This window comes from Aythya marila, assembly GCF_965140915.1.
Source record: "Aythya marila genome assembly, chromosome: 4".
NCBI classification, from domain to species: domain Eukaryota; kingdom Metazoa; phylum Chordata; class Aves; order Anseriformes; family Anatidae; genus Aythya; species Aythya marila.
Genome location: NC_139045.1, coordinates 30898409 through 30922955, shown reverse-complemented (window position 1 = coordinate 30922955; position 24547 = coordinate 30898409). Strand labels below are relative to the sequence as shown.

General features: G+C 39.1%; 1 protein-coding gene across 1 annotated transcript in view; it reads left to right on the top strand.

The window, feature by feature from the left end:
* Positions 1–7976, top strand: part of GUCY1B1 (guanylate cyclase 1 soluble subunit beta 1) — a 39970-nt gene extending 31994 nt beyond the window's left edge. The window contains exons 10-13 of the mRNA XM_082759837.1: positions 138–375; positions 1256–1396; positions 2563–2717; positions 3308–7976. Coding sequence (XP_082615963.1) covers positions 138–375; positions 1256–1396; positions 2563–2717; positions 3308–3440 — 667 coding nt within the window. The 3' untranslated portion in view covers positions 3441–7976. The remainder of the gene's footprint in view (positions 1–137; positions 376–1255; positions 1397–2562; positions 2718–3307) is intronic.
* Positions 7977–24547: the final 16571 nt, after the last annotated feature.

Genomic DNA, 24547 nt, shown 5'->3' with positions numbered 1-24547 from the left:
TTAAGGAGTAAGTAGAAATGATCCAAGACACTACTAATGGATCATGTCAGAAGAATTAATAATGTCTGCAATATGTAAAGTCCTTTCTTAAGTTTCTTTCTTTTTTTGCTTTTGTCTTTCTTTCCTTACTCATTTAGGTTACTGTACTCTGTTCTACCACCATCAGTGGCAAATGAGCTGAGACACAAACGTCCTGTTCCAGCTAAGCGTTATGACAATGTCACCATTCTCTTTAGTGGCATTGTTGGATTCAATGCTTTCTGTAGTAAACATGCCTCTGGAGAGGGAGCCATGAAGATTGTTAACCTTTTAAATGATCTTTACACAAGATTTGATATTCTGACTGATTCACGAAGGAATCCATTTGTTTACAAGGTAAGCAGAAAAATTTCAAGTAATTTAAACTGTGACTTTTCAATAATTTACTGTCATGTCTCTCTTTTCCATCTTTTGGACTTCAGGCTTTTGAAAGAAGTAGTTAGATTTGAATGGTGTTGCCTGATAATACATAGCTAAAGAAGAGTATGTTGTTTATCGCTAAGTGTGTGAAGGAGCACACAGGGCATAGTTTTCAGCAGTTTTTCTGCACAGGCACTGGTTGCGTGGATGTATAATTTTCTTTCCACATTTAGCAAATGTAAATACTTAAGTAAGCAGTTTGTCGTTCTGCTGACCCTATGCTTTAAGACATATATCTCAGTCTCCTGGTTGTAAATTATAACCTATTACTTGGTTATTCAATGTGATTTTCATTCCTTCAGTAGCAATGAGGTATAGTTGGAGATATGGTCGTTACAAGATACAAAAGTAGATATGTATGTCTCATATATATATATATTTATGTGTGTGTACATGTATATGCTTGTATGTTACATGTATGAAATCTATTGCTAGTTTTTACTAGAAATCAGTTTTATATCCTGTACCAAGTAGATAAGTGTGTGAGTCAAAGTAAACACGGCACTCAGTTTCTACATGAATTCTAGAAGACCCAAAAAGAGAGGCTGAAGTTCACATAATCAGTGTTATTTTAATTTGTTAATACACTGATTTTTTATCAATACAATAAATGCTTATCAATAACAAGAAGAGGTCATTAGAATTAGAATGATTTGAGTGAAAGCAAAGGGAAAATATTTGAAAGGACAAGCCGTCTTGAAGGAAGCACTACATCCATTCTAGTACTCTAAAGTCCACAGTAAGAATTTTGTACTCAACTAATTGAACAATGCATGTCTTCCCTATTGCATAATAGGTGGAAACAGTTGGGGACAAGTATATGACAGTGAGTGGTCTACCAGAGCCTTGCATTCATCATGCACGATCTATCTGTCACCTGGCATTGGATATGATGGAAATAGCAGGCCAAGTTCAAGTAGATGGTGAGCCTGTACAGGTTAGTAAATGTGTGGGCTTGAATGAAGAGCCTGTTCTTTGGTATGATGATAATGCTTTGGTAAATACCATAATGCTAAAGTCCCAGTCTGTGCAAACTTTATTCTGAGACATATCTCTACAAATAATATGAAGAGTCATCACATGTAGATGTATTGTGTATAGTTCCTCAGACCTTAAAATTATGCTTAACCATTTAAAGAACTAAATTAGGTCCACGTCATGTGTGTTTGTTTTCTGATCTTTTTAATCTAATCAACAAATTTGCACTGTGCATCAAATACAATTAGTTGAGTCTTCTTCATCTCAATGAACAGAATGATAGTATCCCTTGTTGACATTTGCAATTGTGCTTGAGATCCTCTTGTCAGCATGGGAAAATAATTGCATTATAAATAGAAAAGTATGGTTCCATAGGCAGTTACATCTGTGATTCTAACAGTAGTGTATATCAGTGGAAGTTCAGTCATTATGGGCCTTTTAAAGGTGTTGGTGCATTAATATAGGATTGATGAGGCTGCATTGACCTGTCCTCATCAAAAAGCTCTGAGGGCAAAATAAATAATGACTTTGATACTAATTTCTATTTATATGAAGCCTGTTTCTCTAACACTTAGCTTAGGTCTGTGTTTTTCACTTTTTCAGTGGGCAAGGAAGTGAGAAGGTTTGATTTGGGGGCTTTACAGTAGCCATAATGTGCTATGAGAATTAGTTTCTTCAAACCCCTGTACTTGAGCTTTTAAGTGCAAAACACCATATTTCCTCTGAGAAACAGTCTTTCTCTTGGCCTAAACCATCCGTTTCTGCATCTTTGAGAGCTCATTAAACACAGACCTGCAGAGTATGCCACTCTCTCCACTTATTTTTATTTCACAGTATGTAATAGCAAAATGGCATGGTGCATGTTAGAAAAAAATGTTTGTTCTTTCTTGTGGAAGGCAGAGACATAACACTACAATAATAATAAAAAAATAAATAAATAAAGACACAAAATGACACAAAATGCAAAACTTTGAAGAAGCTGGAGTTGTCCACTGAGGGGGAAAAAAAAAAAAAACACAAACAACAGCTAGTAAATGGAAATGGCATAATATCTGTATTTAGTTGGAAGCAGCAGATTAGCCACACTGATTTTAAATATTCAAGCATTATTTTTTCTCTCTAAAGATAACAATAGGAATCCATACTGGTGAGGTAGTCACAGGTGTCATAGGCCAAAGGATGCCACGTTACTGTCTCTTTGGAAATACAGTCAATCTAACAAGCAGAACAGAAACTACTGGAGAAAAAGGAAAGATCAATGTCTCTGAGTATACATACAGGTGAGTGAGTAACCATTTTTACTGCTGTTGACATTTTAAAGCACTTTTTCTGTATAACATCAAAGTGTCTTCAGAACTGATAGTGATAGGAACCTATCAAAACATTAGAATCATAGGATTACAGAATGGGTTGAGTTGGAAGGGATCTTAAAGATCACCTACTTAATTCCAACCCCTGCCATGGGCAGGGACACGTCCCACCAGGCCAGGTTGCTCAGAGCCCCCATCCAATCTGGCCTTAAACTCCTCCAGGGATGGGGCATCCACAGCTTCTCTGGGCAACCTGTTCTAGTGCCTCACCACCCTCATAGTAAAGGACTTCTTCCTAATATCTAATGTAAATCTATCCTTTTTTAGTTTAAAATAATTTCTCCTTATCATTTTGCATTATTTAAGTGTATGAGTTCATATGAAACTACTGCAGAGTCTATTATGATACAACATTATTTGTATGCAAATATAATAATGATCTGAAGATAGACTTGACTGTTTTGTTAAGTTGCTCATGTATCTGTATGTGTAATATTTTATATAGTGCATGGCATGTGTGCATAGTACATAGATTTACATGTTTTCTCTTTCAATTTCAGGTGTCTTATGACACCAGAAAATTCAGATCCTCAGTTCCACCTGGAATATAGGGGTCCAGTTTCTATGAAGGGTAAAAAAGAACCAATGCAGGTTTGGTTTTTGTCCAGAAAGAGTACAGAGACAGAGGTATGACTAACCAAAGTGTATTTTTTTTAAACACAGTATAAATATGACAAATTTAATCTAAACTACTGAGATCCATTTGCATTTGCAAAATAAATGTTCCCTGGAAGAAATGAACAGTTTTGTATACACTTTCATTAATGCATTTATTATCTTGACAGCAGATTAAAGGCCGTGATTATTTGCCTTTGGAGTTTGTGCAGTCCCTGAAAGAATACTTTCATATTTTAAAAAGTCCTTGAGGGAATGCCAAGCGTTTAAATATTTATCTCTCTCTCTCTTACGGATTTCTCCACTGTAGTAGATTTTGCAATATAATGTCCATTTCTGTTTAGCTGACATGTCTGGTTATCAGCACTTCAAAATTTACCATTTGATTTCTTACAGTGAGTGATTAAATGTGCCTTCAAATATTTAGGCAACAGTACAGCAACTACTTGCAGGCAAATTTTCAATTGATGTGTGTGGTTTTCTGTTAATTTCAGATGGATCTGCTTGCTTGGACAGACTGTAATAGAGGTCTTATTTAAAAATATACAGGGTGAAAAATATGTCTTCTGAATGACATATGAAACTAAATCCTGCTGTCAAAATGACATAGTGTAAAGCTCTTCAAGCACTAAGTGGTCTTTTATGTCAATTTCAGAAGTTTGGGCACGTAGTAACCAAAATCTTATTAAAGAACAATGAAATTTAAACTCATAAGTGGGCTACAAACTTAGACACTTAATCAGGTTACTGTAGGCCAGTTGATTTGCCATAGCTGAGCAGGTGCATACATTCCACCCGTTGCAAACAGGGGGAAAAGTGGGTAAAAGTAATACACATAGCTTGAAATTTGTCCTGAAGTAATACAAAAAGGTTCTAAACTAATGTATTTTATCTTAAAAATACCAGACTAAAATAATGCAAGTCATCAGTAACCTTCACTGAACTGAGAAGTCACAGAGAATTAATTGTACTTTTGAATTCTCATGTGCTTCTGAAAATGAAATTTAGGCTGCTAAACCATTTGGGATCTTTAGGAAATCGGCTTCAGCTTTAATACCACTGGTACCCAAGTATATGAATATTGACATTTTGATGATAACTCCCAATATTAACCCCTCAGTATTAAAATTCAGGGGAGAGCCTGTACTTAAACTCTACTGAAGTCTGTATTTTAGTATTACTTGTAATAATATTCTGGGCACCACTTTTGATAGTACTTTTATGACTTTATTCTATATCAAGGTTAACTGTAATTTCACATGGGTACCATTTTTCAAATCCATACTTGTATATGAAATATATTTTAATTAAACACCTTAGATTTTTTTTCTGCATTAAAAAAATTATGTCCTATCATTTGTATCAGGGAATATTGTAATTTGAAATGTAAAACTTCAGATGAGTACTGAGTCAAGTTTGTTTTTTTCCATGTTTCAATCTCACATGACTTTAGGTTCAGGAAATTTATGATTTTAAATATTGCCGTTTCCTTTTAGAGGTCTTGTATAATATCTGACAGCAGCCCTGAGAGGTACCTGCTGTTACCATTATTTAATAATTCAGCTTTGTAGAGGGGGACATAGGGGCAGAAATACACCTGACAGAATACTGCTGTCAGGAGCACTTAAGAGTCACAGTTTAAGCACACTTGAAAAGTCTCTCTTGATTTTTGTTAGTTACAGTTATATGTATAATTATCATACACAGAAGGACTTCCCCCATCACAGGTATCTCTTTTATGTTGTAGTAAGTTTCACAGAATAGGAAAGTAGAAAGATAACTCATGTGGTGAATGAAACTGATAATCATTTTGTCAGAGGTGACTTTGAAAGAAGATCATTCTCTAATGGTCTTTTCATTCTTTTTCACTCCCTGCACCATTTCATCTGTCCACACACAAAAAGATGCTCTGAGATTTACTACTTTAAGATTTCCAAACTGTTGTTATTTCTGGCACTTTACAGTCTGTATATAATAGTTGTAATCCAAAAGTAGAAATCAGATAACAAACTTTTTATGTTGTATTACCTTAGAGTAATTGCTTTGCAAAGGTACAGTTTTGGTTTTCTTTTCAGATACTTACTCCGTCTGACGTTTCAAACATATACACATGCTTATGTTTATTATCATGTGTAGTGTGATTAATTTCAGTGGGGGCCATTCATAATGATTAATATTGCATGTTAACATATATTCGGAATCTACATGTTATATATATTTCTTGAACGGTCACTCCAGAATATTGCAGGAACTGATTTAAAGAAGTAAACCTGAAAATATTTTTAAGTCATCCTGAAGATATTTCTGCTGATAATTCTTTTACTGTGAAGTTTTCTACCTCCAATATCTTTAAATCTAGATTTGAATCACAGTGATGTGTTCCCTTCTTCATCATATGTCTAAGGGATTGATAAGCTCAGCATTCACAAATCTGTTAGCATAATGTTTTACCCTGAAGCCCAGTAATTGATATATGGTGGGGAAAGAGGACAAAATGGTTACAACTGGCATAGAGGTATGAAACCAAGGTCTAAAATATGCTGTGTGTTCACTGAGCCTGTAGAACGTGATAGGGTTGGAGCAACTCATCATACTTCAGACTTGGTTACCAAGTTGGCATCTCTATTGTGAATGAGTAGCATCTATTTCTGGGAAAGATCTGTTTTACAAGAATCACTCACTGTCTGTTCAGAACGCTGCTCCTTTATATTATTCCCGCTTAAGGTATCTCTTCCATATTACCATTCCAACAAAATTTAGAATTGCATCAGAAATGTACATAGAACCAAAGCAACTCTGACTACCTACTTGTCTGCTTGCTTGCATGAACAGAGGTTCAACTGCAGCTTCTCTCATGAGAAACTGACTCATAAAACATAAGGCTTGCAGAGAACCTCAGATGTCTGACTGCAATTTCCATCATTCCCCTCTTCCAAATATGTTTTTCTCCCATGTCCCCACATTACTAATTGGAACAAGTTAAAGTATCTCAGAGCTAGTAGTTCACCAGGGAATGTAAGAACTGCTACGTTCTTACATACAGCAAACGCATACAAAATAAATGCTTGTATTAACTATGCTCTGTTCTATTATTTTTATTATTTACTAATACTGGTTGCAAGTTGTCAAACATATTTTGTCACTACATTGATCCACTATGTTGTTGCTTCAAAGAAAATCCCTTACTTTTCAAATTCTACTTGCATGCACTCAAGGAAACAAAGCAAGATGCTTTCTGAGCTGAGGGAAGAGGAAAAGGATGCTGAACAGGGTGCAATACTGTCTCCAAATAGAGGGCCAGGCAGTAAGGATGAGTTTATGGATGTTACTTCACTTTATATCTTCCATTCCTGTGTGCAGTAACATTGTCTTTTGCCCTAGTCCTGAAATCATACTCATCATTTTCCTCCAGGCTTGCTTGCTACTTTTTCCTTAGTGTTTGGTATTGTTATATCTCTGCTATGGGCATGTATTTCAAGCTTTCCTTTTTCTTTTTGATATGCGTTTTTGCATGTCAGTTTTATGGCCCTTCCTATCACCAAATAATACCGAATAAAAATTGCATAATATGCACGCCATAAATAACCACTTCAGTCTGATGCTTCACACCATCTTCATCTCCATCTTTGCAATAGAGTGGTTGCAAAAATCAGTGACATTTCTGGAAAGATGGGAAGCATTTCAATTGTTTGGCAGAACGAAGAACCTAAAGAACTATTTGTAAAAATAATACATAAAGCACCATTATGAAAGCTATTCTATAAAACTTGTTTATCATATTTACTTCTGCTATTACCATGCTTCCTGTTCATTTTGTGAATAACACTTGATGCACTGTTAAAACTCGGTTAGAAAAAGGTACCTCTTTTGATGTCATCCTGCATTTTGGCTTTGTAGACACTAAGTAAACATTGTCTATGTTGAAAGGAGGCGGTTGTTTGTCTGACACTGCCATTTGAAGCATGTGCTGATGTACTTTTACTGAATTGCTGTTCTCTTGCAATGTATTTTGCATTGTTTTATATTAACTAAATTAACTTGTCATGTTAATAATAGTTTGCTGGACAATTTTAAGCCACTGATAGTGCTCTAATTCTTTTCTGATAGAGCTCCCAGAATTGACAGGCATACTGCTAGAACATGATTGTCATGGTTGCCTTTTGTTTTGGTCTCTAATTTTTAGAAATAATTTTATATTATTCCTGGGGAGAACCTGATGGTATTCTTGGCATCATGGCATAATTCAAAGATATATAGCTTGTAAGGGGACATAGTGTCTCCTATTTTACCAGCTGATACATTTGGTAAAATTGGACAAGGTTTCAGATGTGTTTGACCTTCCATAACTTCAATGTATGGTGCATTTTTGCGTGAATAATATCCATTCTTATCTGTTTGACATTTCTGAATATTTGCATTATAAAATAGGATAGTGCAATTACTTTGTGTATAAAAATTGTCTATCTACTATACTTTATGAGCACAGAATATATATGTATAAATGTTTCATGTTAATGTGCAAAATAAATTGCAATAAATTATTTTTTCCACTGACTTGTAGAAATCTTAGAGTTTTCTTTTTAATGAAAGTTTCATTTTAGTGTTGTAGTTGATACAAAACAAGCATGTTCTCCATGTTGTAATTCCAAGTTCACGATTAAGTAATTTCTCAAGTCATTGTTCCAATGCGTACATATGTTTAAGAGTCTCCCACATTCAGGTTTGTGGATAACATCCTCAGGTTAAAGTACTGTTAAAAATGTGTAGATTAGTGCTCCAAATATAGTAGAAGAGATCACAGAAACACATACATGGTATTTCCTCTGGAAAGTCTTCAAATAAATGCTGCACTCAACAGCTAAAAATAAAATTGCTTAAACATTTCTCTCAGATAACTTTGGGTATTTAGTTCCTTAGTGTGTGCTCTCTTGCCTCTGATTTAAATATAGTGATTTACTTTTTCAATAGAGGCTCTCTAATTGAAACATGAGGTAAAATAACTTAAAAAATCTGATTCAAAGGCATTTACAAATACATCTACTTTATCTTAGTATTGTTTTGTTAAAAAAAAAAAGGAGAAAGAAAACAAGGAGAAGAAAAGTGAAAGCAGCAATGAAACTACAAATTACAGAATGCTTAGCTGTTTCTAATCTTCTGGATCAAATGTTTTTCTTTGAATTCATATCTGCAAAAGAATTTGGTTTTCTGAGGTTTTACTAAGGCTGGCTGTGCAGAGGACTCTGCTAATATGCCTTAAAGGTGGTGCTGCAGTTGACTTGAGAAGTCTGACTGTTGCTAGCGTTTCCTGGATGATGTTTCCACTTTTATCTGTTATGGGGCTTGAAATCATCAGAAGTGCTTTCACTGGCTTTAGTAAATTTTGAAGCAAGCTTATTAAGCACATACTCTCAAACCTTAGAAGCTGTATTATAAAGGCTTACAATGAATGAAGCCATTTGATAATATGGCCTATATTTGTTGATCTTTTCATTGACCTTCCCTATGCAGAGTTTCATCAAAACTAGATGTTTTATTATTATTATTTACAGGGCTAGGCAAATATGCCTCTGTACTTTTTAGCAAAAATATTAACAATTCTAGCATATTAAGAGGAATGTATTATTATCATATATTACTTTTTAATCACCATTACACTTCTCTCAGGCTGTGTTTGGATTGAGATGTTACAGCTCATGAGCCTTATGCAGTTGATTTTTATTTATATTTACATGCCATAAAGTAAAATCTGTACAGTGAATTTTCAGTGGGAACAAATTCTGGAAACAAAACTTTGTGTTTGGTAACTTGGGGGGAAAAGAGAATAATAAACAATGATTAAGATACTCGTTTGAATATATGTTCGTAGTATTATCACAACATTTATTCTTGTATTTTTTACTTACAAAAATAAGTCATACTACTGTGTTTAAGGAACTAAAAAGGCTTTATAAATAAGCACAATTTGAAAATTAGCTCGAACCTTTAGCTGACAGGAAGGGTGGCATGCTTCTGTTTGTAACTCTTACGTATGTTTCTGAAAAGTTTTACATGGGGACAGACCAAGCAATAATAAGCTACATAAGCAGAACTCCAGCTTCTTGAGTGTGGGTCTTTCAAATTTTGCCTTCTTGGCAAACACATCTACAGATGCCATAATTAGGCTATAGATGGCAAGAATGAACAAGTAAGCAGATAGAGCAGAAGACAATATTAGGATGGCAGCTCTCGTTTTTCTGACTGGTATCAAAAGCTATTACGCAGCTCATACATAGTTCTTTTCCTTCACGTATGCAACAGCAGCTTAGCTATAATGATCCCAGAGATACAAAGTCTCTGCCTTGCACCAGAATTAAATGATATAAAAAAGAGATGCATTATTCATGAAAGTGGTGGCCTTTTCATTATTACTGTGATTTCTGTTGGGACTGTTCACTACCATCAGCTGAGTGCACATTTAAATTTTGCAGGATCTAGGGAGTTTTTGTTCACTAAGTCACTAGACAGCAATATGTCTTAGACTTGGGTACAGTAATAAAAACCATTGCCCAAAGGAGTTTTAATTCACCCTTCCCTATCTGCTGCTATTGGGCTGCTACTTTTTTTTGTGGGTTTATTTTTAGAGGAACCTCACATTTTTATCATCTCACAAATGCATCATTGGCAGCAACGGTTTACTAGCACCCAAGATGTTCATTTTTATATAAGTGTACACACACGAAATCCCTTAGGAAGGAGACCTGAAGACAAAAGTACGAAAAAAACAATTAGGTTATGTGAGTTTTTTTTATGACTTGGTTGCGGTGTTTAATGCAGGTTGGAGTACATCTGACTAGTTACAAGCTCATGTTCAAAAGACAATCATCTACATAGGAAGGAAATAGGAAACAATAAGGTAGCATTTGATATGAATAGGGGCTGGCTGGAGCTGAAGACCCCAGAACATTTTCTATTAACAAAACTCCTGTAAAATCTAAAGCTAGTAAACATTTGAGTGTGCTGCAGCCAAGCTGTACACTGCATTAGACATTTTTGTACTCTGAAACCTTGATAGCCTTATCAATAATACCCATCTCCGTGGAGCCAGAGCATGGTCTGAGGCATCCATATCCTGATGTATTTTTAATTCACCATAGTGACAGGTCAACAGTAGACATATGTTGTCACAAACTATAAAATGGTTATTCAGGGCATTTCCAGAGCCATCATGAAAAAAGGAAAGGAAAAGGAAGAGGAAAGGGAAAGGGAAAAGGCTTATGGACTATAGTAAAATAATTTTGCTGCTGTTTTGGCTCTAAGCAAAGGGATATTCCTAGACTTTTCAGTCCTTAGTTACTGGAGTGCCATGGACACACAGAGGAACCATGTTATTATTTTTCAATAAATGTTTCTCTTCATCGCTTGCTGACATTATCCTTTTTTCTGTGGGAGAGGCTGAAACTGTTGTCATTTCATGCACCTACCTGACGATGAGAGGTGGACAAGAAATAAGCCAGTAAACGGAGCAGTGCTAATCTAGCCGGAAAAACAAGTGAACAAACAAACAAGCAGAAGTCGTTCCATTTCCCAATCTATAACCACATATACAAGGCACTATTTTTTTCTCTATTGTTCTTCAGAGCTCTGGCCAGCTTTGGGTGACAATTGTGGAAAAACAGCAACAATACATGCTGTCTCCACCAAATCACTCATTGTTCATTATTAGCAGGAAAAGGGTAACGTTCATTTTCATCATAATTGTCAATGGGTCATTCTGCCAATATGACTGGTTTGGAAATAAAGATGACTAGGAATATAAGAACAATCTTTTGGTTCTTATTCTGGAATAAAAAGAGAACAAGCTTTCTGTTACAGAGTTTTTTTCTGGATGTAAACTCTGCAGTGGTTACCAGATCTAGCAGTCAGATTGACATCACCTTTTTTTTTCCTTTTTTTTTTTTTTTTTTTTTTTTTCCAGAAATTATTAGGGAGATTTCAATCTATATAAAGAACTTAATGCAAGTTTTAGGCTACAGTACAGTTATATTCTTTGGGGAAGTGATTTTGTGTCATGAGGGTATATGAATTCACAGCAGTTAGCCAATGCTAACACACATTCATTTATTTTTATCTGTTTACATGCAAGACACCACTGGCATGAAACCGGTGTGGTTTTTTATATTGCAGATTCTCAGGATTATTCTAGCCTTCCAAAACCGATTTTACACTTTGATAAATATGGTATTCTGTCTGGAGCTCAAGCAAGGGACTTGTGATTGAAATGACAGAATTTATCTGAGTGCAGACAAAAGACTGAAAATATACATAGTTCCTCACAGCTGTTAATCATAATCCCAAACTGGAAAACAATTAATTTAATAGTCTTTGAGGATTAGTTTAAAAACAAACAAACAACAACAAAAACACATACACACAAACTACACAGCCGTATTTTCCAGATGAAAAATAAAACTGAGTTCAGCATTACGGGCTTCAGCCCTTACGTCAAAACATGCATAATGAAAAATGAACTGTGAAACTAGCTTCATAAATCTCACTGATGTACTAAATGTGAAGAAACAAACATTTCTAACAAGTCCTGAACACTGGGTGTAAGGTACCTAGAAAGAAACGAAATGTTATGTCCTGTTATTTTCCAGATATGCAAATCAACTTAATGAATGGCAATTTTCATAGGGAAAGAGTTCAGAAGTGATCTCATTCTCAACAAAAAGCTTGCATAAAGAGGTTGAAAGTTAAGTACTCTTTTTTCTTCAGAGGATATAGTGAATCATTTAGAGATTTAACAGCGTGTACAAGAAACCAAAGCCTTGCCTTCTGTCACATACAGCAGAAATTGTGGGCATTTATGTAAATATATAGAGGGTAAAAGACTTGCCCCAAAAGGGAGGATACATGTCATTTCACAGAGCCTTCCTTTCCCATATCATCCTGTCCCTCTGGTTATATATCAACAGATAGACAGACAGACAGACAGACAGACGTAGCTTTAACTTCTGCAGAGGCTACCTTGCATCTTTCCTTGCTGCTTGGCCTGCATCAGGGAGAAAGACAATACTCATGAGGCCTGTAAAACAAGTACTGCAGTACTGTAGTAACCTGATGAAGGCATTTAAGTGGGGCCTGTGACTGCCCCTGCAGTTCCTCTTTTCTGGTTAACATAAAATGTATGAGTAATCTTGGGAGTGCAATTATTGACAGGAAAGGATACAGCTGGGGACATGAGGGGAACACCTGAACGCCAACTAGAATTCCAAAGGAAGGCTCTTGGATTACAAATAAACATTTTTTTGTTGTTGTTGTTGTCACCTATGGCTCATACCATAGATATCTCAACCAAATTTGAGGTTGAGGTTCAGTGTACATACATTGTGAATCTGGAGATCGTAGTATTTTCTTAAACTATAATTAATTGATGTTTTATCCTGGAGATGGCAAGAAAAAAGCAGCGTTTATATATGTAAAACTTGTCCAAGGATAAGTTTCTTGCTTACTCAAATTACTGGGCATGAGTCATTTTCCCAGTGTGGCATCTGTGGGTAAATGTTGACTTGTATTTTCAGTTGGAAAACACAGCACTACAGCTGGAGGCAGTGTCATCCATCTCTTGCATTCCCAGGTATGTCACATTTTAACTTCCTTATCTTTGGATGACATCTTTGCTGGCACTACCAAAACTGTGAAACATTGCTCTCTGACGGAGTACTGTAGCCTGTGAAAAAGATCCAGCCTGAACCCAACTTTAAAAAGCCACTGATTCCTTTGCTTGTTGCATTTCCTTCCTTCCTGGCCTCACAGGGCTAAAAACTCTTTAACAAATTGTTCAGAAAGAAGCTGCAAAATGAAGAACTGTTGCCCCATTGGGAGACCAGGCCGCAGTCAGCCAGTCAGCCTGACTGGTAGCTCCTTGCTGGCACGGCTGCCAGTCCCCAGGTTTTTGTTCTTTCCTGCCTAATGGCAGAGCCTGTTCTCTGTCAGGTGACGTCATGGTTAATTAAATGCTGCAGAGCACTAGTATTTTCTCTCCCTGTTGCTACAATAATACTAGGCAATCTATACAGAACACTGTGACCCTCTCGAAGAAAACAGAAAGCATGCCGTGCTAGGCTGCAGTGTCCAGTTTTAAGGGCTCTGTGTAGCTGAGAGGACAAAGCCACAGCTGATGCTCCGCACGTGATGCTGCTCGTAGCCCTCAGGTCCAGACCCCCAGAGCTGGGCTGCTGTGCTGCAGTAATGGCCGTGAGGATGGCAGAGACACACTGTAGGGGCATTTGTGTCCTCTGGTGTGAGAGCAAGGACTTACTTCTCCTCCTTCCCTAATGCATTTTTAGCCATAAGATGTTGCCCTGGAAAAAAAACAGCAACAGAAGAGATGCACCTGTATGTCCCACTGTAGTACCACCTGAGTAAAGCAATCTCCATTTGAAAACCTCAATTCACTTTCTAAGATGGTAAAAAAACAGCTTAGAGGAACACACTTCATGAAAGGAAACCCTACTTTTTCTAAATTGAAACTTAAATGGTGAGCAATGAGACACGCTGCTGAACAGGAATTCATGCTTGTCTCGCTAACACTGTCAGGGACATTTTGGTAAGACATTTGCTCAACTCACCTGGTATCACTGCATGTATAGTGGCTTTAGTGACTTGACAAGAATGGAAGGAATGATGCGTAGCTCTCCAGTTTGTTCCATGGATTGCAGCAGTAGCACTGACATGTCAGTGTTGAAGAGCTCACTGAAGGAAAAAAAAAAAAAAAAAAAAAAAAAAAAGTGGGTGAGTTGCAAGGTCCCATTCATCAGGTATGGCACCACAATTAAGACTAACAAAATTCTAACTACATTTATCCCAGTCTACAGAAATACGTAGGTACAGCTGACCTTAGGATCCCACACCAGGCTTGGTGAGCAGGTGGTGAGTGAGGCCCTTGGGAGGTGGCCTGATGCTGGAGGGCATTTCCAACCCAGCACTGTAGACACCCAAATGCCTGATTTGCAATCATGGAGCAGAGACTCTGCTGCCGGAAAGGGAAGCGCAAAGATCCCGCTGGCAGCAGGACTGTGCAGCTCCAGGCTCTACTCAAACCCCCATGTTGTCACCATGCCAGCAAAAGGGTGTAGAGAAGCCACTAGGGGGCCAAGGGAGTTACCGGGGGTACTGCTGTTGTAAAGGCTTGCTTTCTTAGTAGTCCTGCTTTTGGTTGGAGGCAGCAGGATCTTGCAGGTATTTGTGAGGGAAGAGGACCAGAGACCTTGTCACCTTGCCAATCTGAGCTGGATGGAGGTTCTCCATGTTTAGAAAGTAGAGAGGGAGAAAGAGGGGGGTTAGGTGTTTGGTTAGCTTTCCCCTTCCCCCCTGATTGCAGAGGGGTGTCCCTTCCTAGGAGAGCTCAGGAGAAGGCCCGGATAAGACTTTTAGTCAAAAAACTCTTCTCAAAAGGAAATTTGCCTCTGAAAATAGGTTATGCCCAAGGGATAGTGAAGCCCTTTGGGAAGACTAAAAAAATGCTACATACTGGGGCCTGATTTCATACTGGCAAAAGTCAGTAAATCTAGAGGCATAACTAGCAGGCAAGCAGCACTCCTGCTTAAAAGGTGAAGAATTAATCACTGACTAAACAGGCAGCTTTCTGCACCCATTTGTGTACTGTACAATTTTGCGTGTGGTCTAAGCATCTGACATGACAAACGTGGAAGTGCTCCAAATATCAGAGGTACTAAAAGTGCTGCTTAGAAGTGAACTCCCAATTGTTTTTCAATAGCTTGTGGTACAATGGTTATGATATGCCAATGTATAAGGGCAAGCTGTAGTGCTATTTTTGGCAATAGAGCACATTAAAAAAAGAAAGCCTCGGAGGTGTTTAAAAAAAAAAAAAAGAATGTAATGCACTCCAGAACATTGTTGTATTCCTTCTCAAGAAGGATAGCTTCTCCATGTGGTATGTTCTTAAAACAGAATCTGTAAGGCTCCTCTGGGCTTGATGTAGCCAAGGCTATGATTATCAGCAGTGCAGGTTGATTTCTGGTTTAAAGAGATCACTGTAGACATTGCCTTGGGCTCTTGCCTAGAAATGCGCTGGTGTTTAAAGGCCTGTTTTTCCTCAAATGCAAATGTGAATCAAATGGCTAGTATTATATTTATTGTTAGAAGAGAACTCCAACAGGGTAAATAAATAGGATAACACAAATAACTCCTAACCTACAATGAAAATTCTGTTTCATCTTACCCTCCAGAGGAGTAACAATAAGACAAGCTTTTTCCTTATTTTCTGGTAATCTTTACTCACAATTTAGGATTTCTGTCTGGTTGATTGAGGTGAGACTTGCAAACAGAAGACGTAGCATGGAATAGTTTGATTTCTTTAGCTGTGCCATGGTCAGGGTGCTGTTGGCTCTGCTTCATTTTGCTTCCTATGTTGCTCAGGGAGCTGCTCTGTCTACTGCCAACAGCCTGGCTAAACACCTTTCATGCCTGCTGCTTGATCCTTTTTGTTTATTCAGCTTTTCACAATCAGAAGATACCGTAATGCCTTCATTCCCTCTTAGTGTTCCCTTCTCCTTAAAAGCTTTGGGCAGGGAACACAGAGATTAAACACAGTACAAAATGAACTTACTGATGGGGCATTTTCCAGAAACGCTTCTGAGATGTTCTTCCTGACAGAAAGATAAAATCTATTGCATTGGGAGTTACTATAAGGAGAAAGCTACTCAAAAGCTAACAGAATTCATTATGTTTGCCACTTGCTGAGGCAATCGACTCTGGGGCAGACATGTTCTGCAGTGGAGCAGGGGATTGGACAGGCAGGGCTGATTTTTCCAGCACCGAGCCCACTCGAGGGAGCCGCCAGGACCCCGCAGCTCTCGTGAGGGAGGTGAACAAGGCGAGAATGAGGCGTAGGTGGAGCCAGCAGCACCCCCTCCCCGGCAGCCGTTCATAAACTGCCCCTAGGGAGCGACCAGGATGGGCAAACAGGGCGTGGCGCGGCAGTTAGGGCGTGGCACATCAGAAGGGCGTGGCGCAGCAGTTAGCGCTGCACTTCGCACAGGAAGGGCAGAGCATTCCCCCCCACCCATACGTACACCTCTAACGGTGGTGTACCGCTAGCTCAGCTGCAATGGTGTACACCAGGCACAGTGTGCTCTCCAGGAAGTCTGTACACACCCACACCGACTGCCCGCTCAAAACTGCAGCAGTTCAGGTCTCCGGGTACATCACACAGCACTTACAGGGCAAGCAGGCGATCAGGCCCAGTCAGCATGAAAGGCATTTATGAAAGGCAGGTCCTGCTTGACGAACCTGATCTCCTTCTATGACAAAGTGACGCGCTTGGTGGATGAGGGAAAGGCTGTGCATGTGGTCTACCTTGACTTCAGCAAGGCTTTTGACACCGTTTCCCACAGCATTCTCCTCAAGAAACTGGCTGCTCGTGGCTTGGACTGGTGTACGCTTCACTGGGTTAAATAATGGCTGGATATCCGGGCCCAAAGAGTCGTGGTGAATGGAGTCAAATCCAGCTGGAGGCCGGTCACTAGTGGCGTTCTCCAGGGCTCTGCACTGGGGCCGGTCCTCTTTAATATCTTTATCAATGATCTGGGTGAGGGGATAAAGTGCACCCTCAGTAAGTTTGCAGATGACACCAAGTTAGGTGCGTGTGTCGATCTGCTCGAGGGTAGGAAGGCTCTGCAGGAGGATCTGGATAGGCTGCACCGATGGGCTGAGGTCAACTGCATGAAGTTCAACAAGGCCAAGTGCCGGGTCCTGCACCTGGGGCGCAACAACCCCAAGCAGAGCTACAGATGAGTGGTTGGGAAGCTGCCTGGCAGAGAAAGACCTGGGAGTGATGGTTGATAGTCAGCTGAATATGAGCCAGCAGTGTGCCCAGGTGGCCAAAAAGGCCAGTGGCATCCTGGCTTGCATAAGAAGCAGTGTGGCCAGCAGGGCTAGGGAAGTGATTGTCCCCCTGTACTCGGCTCTGGTGAGGCCGCACCTCGAGTACTGTGTTCAGTTTTGGGCCCGTCGCTGCAAGAAGGACATCGAGGTGCTTGAGCGGGTGCAGAGAAGGGCGACGAAGCTGGTGAGGGGCCTGGAGAACAAGTCCTATGAGGAGCGGCTGAGGGAGCTGGGCTTGTTCAGCCTGGAGAAGAGGAGGCTCAGGGGCGACCTTATCGCTCTCTACGGGTACCTCAAGGGAGGCTGTAGTGAGGTGGGGGTTGGTCTGTTCTCCCACGTGCCTGGTGACAGGACGAGGGGGAAACGGGCTAAAGTTGAGCCAGGGGAGTTTTAGGTTAGATGTTAGGAAGAACTTTACTGAGAGGGTTGTGAGGCATTGGAATGGGCTGCCCAGGGAAGTGGTGGAGTCACCATCCCTGGAGGTATTTAAAAGACGTTTAGATGTTGAACTTAGTGATATGGTTTAGTGGAGGATTTGCTAGTGTTAGGTCAGAGGTTGGACTCGATGATCTTGAGGTCTCTTCTGACATAGACAATTCTGTGATATGTTCACGACAATACTGAACAGTTACAAAAGATTGTCCTATGGCATACAGACTGTAAAATCTAAAGTCAACAGCTGATGGAAAAACTTGCAGTCCTGAGATTCTGAACTCTCCTCCTAAGCAAGATCATGAAAATAATTGCCTTTTCATTTGTTCAATGGAAGAAGAGAAAGACCAGTTTTGCTATACAAGAAAATATTTATATTCAAAAGCATTTCCTTCCTTCAATGCATAATAATCTGTCACAGTACAGAATTGCATACATTACTTTCAATTTCTCAGTTTACGAGGCTGAAAAGAGAGGCTATCTGGACAAAAATGCTGGTTTAATCATCAGATCTCTACCTCTGTAAAAGGTTTTACCTCAACTTTCACCTGAACCGTATTTCCTAGGGAAATGGTCCCTAAGCCATGCTGCATACCTGTTGAAGGACACTCTCCATCCTTTAAGTTAGAGCTGTTCTACTTCCTACGAGGTACTGATTGAAACAGAGAACAGAAGACTAGACTGGCTGGCTAGCTGCCTGTTTTGGACATCAGCTACCTCAGAGACGGCTTGATTCCCATGAATGTTCACTTCTGGGCCTCTTGTCCAACTCCTGTGTCCAAGAGAGTCTCTCTGAATCCAGGTCTTAAATGTGCTTTTCAGCTGAAATCAACAAATACCTTGGGGTCAATCAAATTGCTTCTTTGGCTTTACTTTTACTAAGTTGTGAATTCCCTTCTTATCCCTGCCTGCCCCCACAATCCCCAAGAAAACAACAAACATTTCCATTCCTGACTCCTGACCTTCCTTTGGACTTTGGGTGTCAGTTAAATGTTTGTGGTTGATGTTCAGGTCATTGAACACTGGCAGTATTCATGTTATTTGAAAAACACACATCTTGTAGTTCATTACATTTTAGTTTAGGAAAACACAAAACAGATGTTTTATCTCTGATGGATGTGCTGATACTTTGCATTGTAGCAGCTGTCTCGTGTGAAAGGATGTGACATAACCTAGCATTTTAAATGAGCATAACCTATTCCAGTATCTACATACGAAATGAGTAAAAGGTCATTGATCTTTAACCTTTTTTTTTTTTTTTTTTTTTGGTAAGGATTCTGTAATAGTATTGTTATGTAGTAATGTCAATTCACAGTAAATGAGTTAAACTTTTCCTGAGCAACAGCACAAATTATTCCTGTAACTACCTTTACAGGAAGCTTAGCTTCCAGCTCCATAAAATAAAATAAAATAAAATAAAATGCCCTAGATGCAACAAAAACTTGTTACAAAACAATTGCTTAAAGACTTGTAAGCCAAAGTTAATATATTAGCACAAGTTTCTAAACATTTAATTTCACATATAATTTTTTACAGAATTTTTCTGTCATTTCTGCTTGCATATTGGGCAGTTTTATTGCCCTTATGAACTTGGAGACTTCTTGTAACAACCATATTGCTGCAAGACAATGTGATATTAAGGCATTACCATGATGAGTTTTATCTGTTCTGTTAACGCAATTAGTTGACTGAAATAGCTCACTAGCACTTCAAGAATGGCTTCTTTTGTGAAGTGCTCACTTTTTTGGTAGGACTTTCCAGCTTCTGCTGAAAATATTCATCCACAGCATCACTCCCAGTGCAGCGTAGTCCATTTTACAGTTCTGTGCCTCATTTTCATTTTGAACTCTGTAGTCAAAGTGAAGTTTTGAGCTCTAGTGAAAGTACAGAAAAAGTTCTATTAAGACAATTTGTACTGAAGTTGTCTTTGATTTGGAGACAGGATTGAAAATACTTAAAAAAAAATAAAAATTCTTTGTATCCAGGCTGTTTCTTGTACCTGGAATGTGATGAAAGCCCCTAAGTCTATTGTTTCTTTTGTGGTCTACAGTTCTTACATCTTAAAAATACTTCATAATCTTTAATGATGAGGATTTGGATAAAATGGCTGGACTGGTGCTATGGAGTCTTTACTTCTTTCCCTCTTCTGTTTCTGTAAAAATTCCCTTTCCTTTCCGTTCATCTTAACAACACAGATTTGAACTTTTGGTTACTTTTATCAAAATTGTTTTACTTGCTCCCTGTACTTGAAAACATCCATAAGTCATCAGTAGCAGGGTCAGCTTGGAACATCTCCTACTCCTAAAGAACAAACACATGCTGGAAAACTCCTTGCCTGTGAAAAGATACCAAAAAGCAGCTTTCTTCTGGCTGCCATGCAAACGGTTAATGCTATCACCACATAAATTGGTGCAAAAAAATGTAGAAGCAATCAGGAAATAAGGACCTAAGTGGGAAATTGCTCAGAGAGAAGGAAGAGATTTGATGGTTTCTGACCATTAGGTCTCTTTCACATCCATTTTATTGTCTGGGCACTTCCGTGAACGGCAGCTTGTGGGACACATCTGTCTTGCCCTGCAACAGTGAGCATGGTGGCTTTTTGCATGCAGAGGACCTGGGCAAGGGAGGTGTAAGGGGGCATGGAAGGTGCTGGAGGGTCTGGTCCTTGCTGAAGACTTTCTCTTCTTTAGCACCCAAGGAAACAGCACAAAGCAACATTGCTGATTTTTCATTTTATTAAGAAAAGGAGGGACAGAAATCAGGCCCTAGCTGATTCTGTAAGTGTGGCCATTTTGTGTTGTGTCTGCAAGCCACCTTGCATCTGTTGTCCGTTCTGCTGTCCTTCACGTTCCTTAGGCCAAATATTTCTCTGTTGATAGGTTTTTCTTTTAATTAGCAAGTGCTGAATGTGCTTTATTTCATCAATCTGCTATTAGTAATACTTACAGTTAGAATATCTGCTATAAATCCCTTTCTCTTGAAGCTTTCTCAGCAGGACAACAGCTCTGTTCTGCTGGCTGACTGCTGCAGAATCTTGAAAACTAACCCTTATCCTTTTTCAGCTGATTATTTGAAGGACGAGACCCTTTGCATAACCTAATGTTTATAATCCATCTGGGAAGACTGAAAAAGTAGTCAGATTTTATCCTTGATGTAACATGTAGAATTCAGCCAGCTTTAGCCACTATTTTTTTGTTAATGAAATCTATGTTGATAGATGACTTCTACATATTTTCTTTATAGGGCATCTTAGAATTAATTGTTAATTCTCCTCATACGTCTTGTCTTCTAGACCCTTTGCCATTCTCATAGCATTCCTTTGGATGCTCTGTAGTAGCTTTATATCCTTTTTATACTGTGGTGCCCAAAACTGCACACTGTGCTTGAGGTGAGGCCACAGCAGCACAGAGCAGAGCAGGACAACCCCTTCCCTCAACCAGCTAGCCATGTAGTGCCTGATGCACCCCAGGGTACAGTTGGCTCTCCTGGGCTACTGCTGACTCCTGTGCAACTTGCCATTAACCAGAACTCCCAGATCCCTTTCCACAGGGCTGCTCTCCAGCCTCTGTTGCCCCAGTCTGTACATACAGCCAAGGTTGCCCTGCCCCAGGTGCAGAACCTGGCACTTGCTCTTGTTAAATTTCATGTAGTTGATGACTGCCCAGCCCTCTAATTTGTAAAGATCTCTCTGCAAGGCCTCACTCCTTGTTGGAGTCAACAGCTTCTTCCAAGTTAGTGTCATCTGCAAACTTACTTATGCATTTTTGTCCTGCATCCAGATAATTTATAAAAACGCTAAAAAGAACTGGCTCCCAAATGGAGCCCTGGGGAGCGCAACTAGTGACTGGCCAGATGTAACCCCATTTACTATAAATATGGTGCTGTACTGCATGATGTCGCTTTGTTTCCTTCTGTATTTATTTATTTATTTTTTTTATTTCTTTCAGCCTTTTTTTGAATTATGGAGACCATTTTACTGTTTGCTAGATTTTCTTGTTTCAACAGTGAACAGCTTCTTACAATTAGTCTTAGAACAGACATTTTGTGATGTTTCTTCAGTTGAATATTTTTGTTTTCTCATATCTGGTTTGTTTCAGGTGAGGCACTGTTTGCTATTTTCTTCATACTTTTCTGAGAAGTTTGAACTAAAATAACCTGAAAGCTTCCATTTATTCAGACTGCAGGAAAGGATCAAGATGCAGTGCAGCCCTTCCAGACTAAAGCATGCACAATCTATAAGTGAACTGTAGCATCACATTCACATGGGCATGACCTGAAGTTGTTTGGTATTTTTAGGGTGGAAAATTTCCACTGAGCTAACCAGATCAAGTCTATAACAATTTCTCTGGCTAGAAAAGTTAAAGGTCCATAAAAGGTTGCAAGCACAGCAGACAAGTTGACCAACAGGCAAATCTTCCAGGGCACGTTCTCTTAGCTTGGAGTAGTAGTAGGCTTTCTAAGTGTGTTTTCTCTGGCAGCCTCTTCGCACAAAGACCTGTTGGTTACACCCAGAAAAGAGGTTATATTAAAATTCTTAACTGAAGATATTGGGAGTGTCAGTTATAGAAACTGCACTAAGAATGGCGTTATTGTTGTGGGAGGCATATGGGTTGAGTTGAACAACACCAGAAGGATTTTTTTATTATTATTATTATTATTTTTAATGAATGCTTGTTTACACTTTATGGCACATGTGCAACCCCATATATTTCACAACTTGTTTACAAAATCTTTCTTTTTGTAACTGTTCCTACTTTTTATCTCTGATTGATTCACCTTTTAAAACAAAGCCTATAAAAATGTGGTAGATATATCAGTAATGGTCAAATAGGTAATCATCACGTAAATCAGCAATCCCTCCTTGAATGCCTATTTTCTAAGCCTTTGGTAAGGGAACGTATCCCTGTGCTTACGTGGACACCTACAACATGACATGACATGACTGAGACATGTCCAGCCTATGTTAATCTAGGTGTCCCCGACTTTAAACAACTGGTCAGGTTGAAAGTCGTTTTCAGAGTGTAATGGTTTGTTACTGTTTCTGGTGACTTTGACAGTGTGGGCTACAAATCTTTTTCATCAAGGACCCTGAAGTGTACTGTAAGTATACTGTATTTTCCAAGGCTCAGGGCCATTTCTTTGAAGGGAAACCCCAACATTAGCAAGGCAAAAATAGATGCATTTGATCAGGCTTAATGAAGCAAAATGACACATTTTTCTAGAAGGAGAAGGGCTTCAGTATATGAATCTTGAAAGATCCACATGTGAATCTCTTTACCCTGTGCGGCTTGTAAAAACACTTCTTCAAAGCACTTATCCAAAAAGAGGTTTTAAAAATCACCGTGACTGTGCCTGTACCGGGACAGGGGATGGGTATGGAGCCCCTACTAGGATGTTGGTTGTGTGTGCGGTGGGAAGGGCCATGCAGGAGTTTTTTCTCCTCAGAAGAAGCTGCCCTTTTATCTGTGAGGACTTCGTTGCTAGTGAGGGGTCAGCAAAGGTGAGCTTCTCCAGGTGGATGAAGGCACTTACAGAGCAAGAGAGTAACAGGACCAGGATGATCATAAGCAGCATCAACAAGATGTGATGCTAGTCCTAGATCCACAGCAGTATCCTGTTCATGTAGAGCTTATTGTTTATAAACCTATTCGTGTTTCAGCATCGCAATAAGTAATTGCTACAACACAAGCTTGAAGATGCTTCCTGTGTCCTGAGGTTTAATAAACACAGCAGCTGTTAGCCTGAGAACACGTTTAACTCAGGATAGAATTACAGCAACTTGATGTACCAAAGTTTATAGTATAATAAGGGATATTCTTCTAAAATACTGTGTAATTTGGCAGGCAGTATGAGTGAACCATTGTGGTTTATCTTGGCCTGGGCTTCTTAGAGTTGCATGATGATCCTTGAATTTCTAAAATATGGAGTAATCCCAGAGCATTCTGAACTGGAAAGGATCCATAAGAAACCAAGAGGCTGTATCATGCTGCCATGGTGCATTATTCAGGTGGGGAGGGCTTCCCTCCTGGAGTTCTACCAGCACCCGATCCACACACAGTGCAAAAAGTTGTATTAGGGTATTTTAGTGAGTGATTTTATTTAGTGAGTGATTTTATTTTATTATTTTAGTGAGTGATTTTATAGGGAAATTCAGCTCAGAGATGGTGAGGATTGAGGAGATTTTTCTTTGCACTTAACCAACAGTAGATCATCTGGCTTGTATAAGCTCGTTAAGAGATCCAATAATCAGCTTACTCTGATGCAGAGGGGAGTTAGTTATATTTTTGTTTTGTTTACCTCAGAAATTCAAATATGCTATCACTCAGTTCAGGATGAGTAATATCAGGTTTGTCAGCAAATCCTTTGAAATACTTCTCAAGCTCATACATCATTAAAGAGAGGGAAATAAACTGGCTCAAGTTATACTGAGTAATTCCGTAATGGATGCTGAGAAACTGACTCCATGCACGAGAAGCCTGCTGAACAGGAGAAGCCTAAGGTAAGTGGGGCATCTACTGGTGAGACACTGCAATGAACTAACCTACTGTGTGAATGTCTGATCCAAAACCTTTACAGGCTGTTCTGTGCTCATTTTGCTTTGCCAGATAAGCAAGTGCCAGGCCTGCCTGCTGTGCTCTTTTGCCAAAATCATGCAGCTTCTCCTTGAGTAAATCCTTACTTTACTGTCACTCCTTTAGAGATATCTGCCACATACATTGCAAGAGTAGTTGTGAATACAGTTAGAAGAAGAAAAGAAGTGAGCCAATGAAACTTTTCAAAAGATGTAATGCAAGTCTCTAAGCATC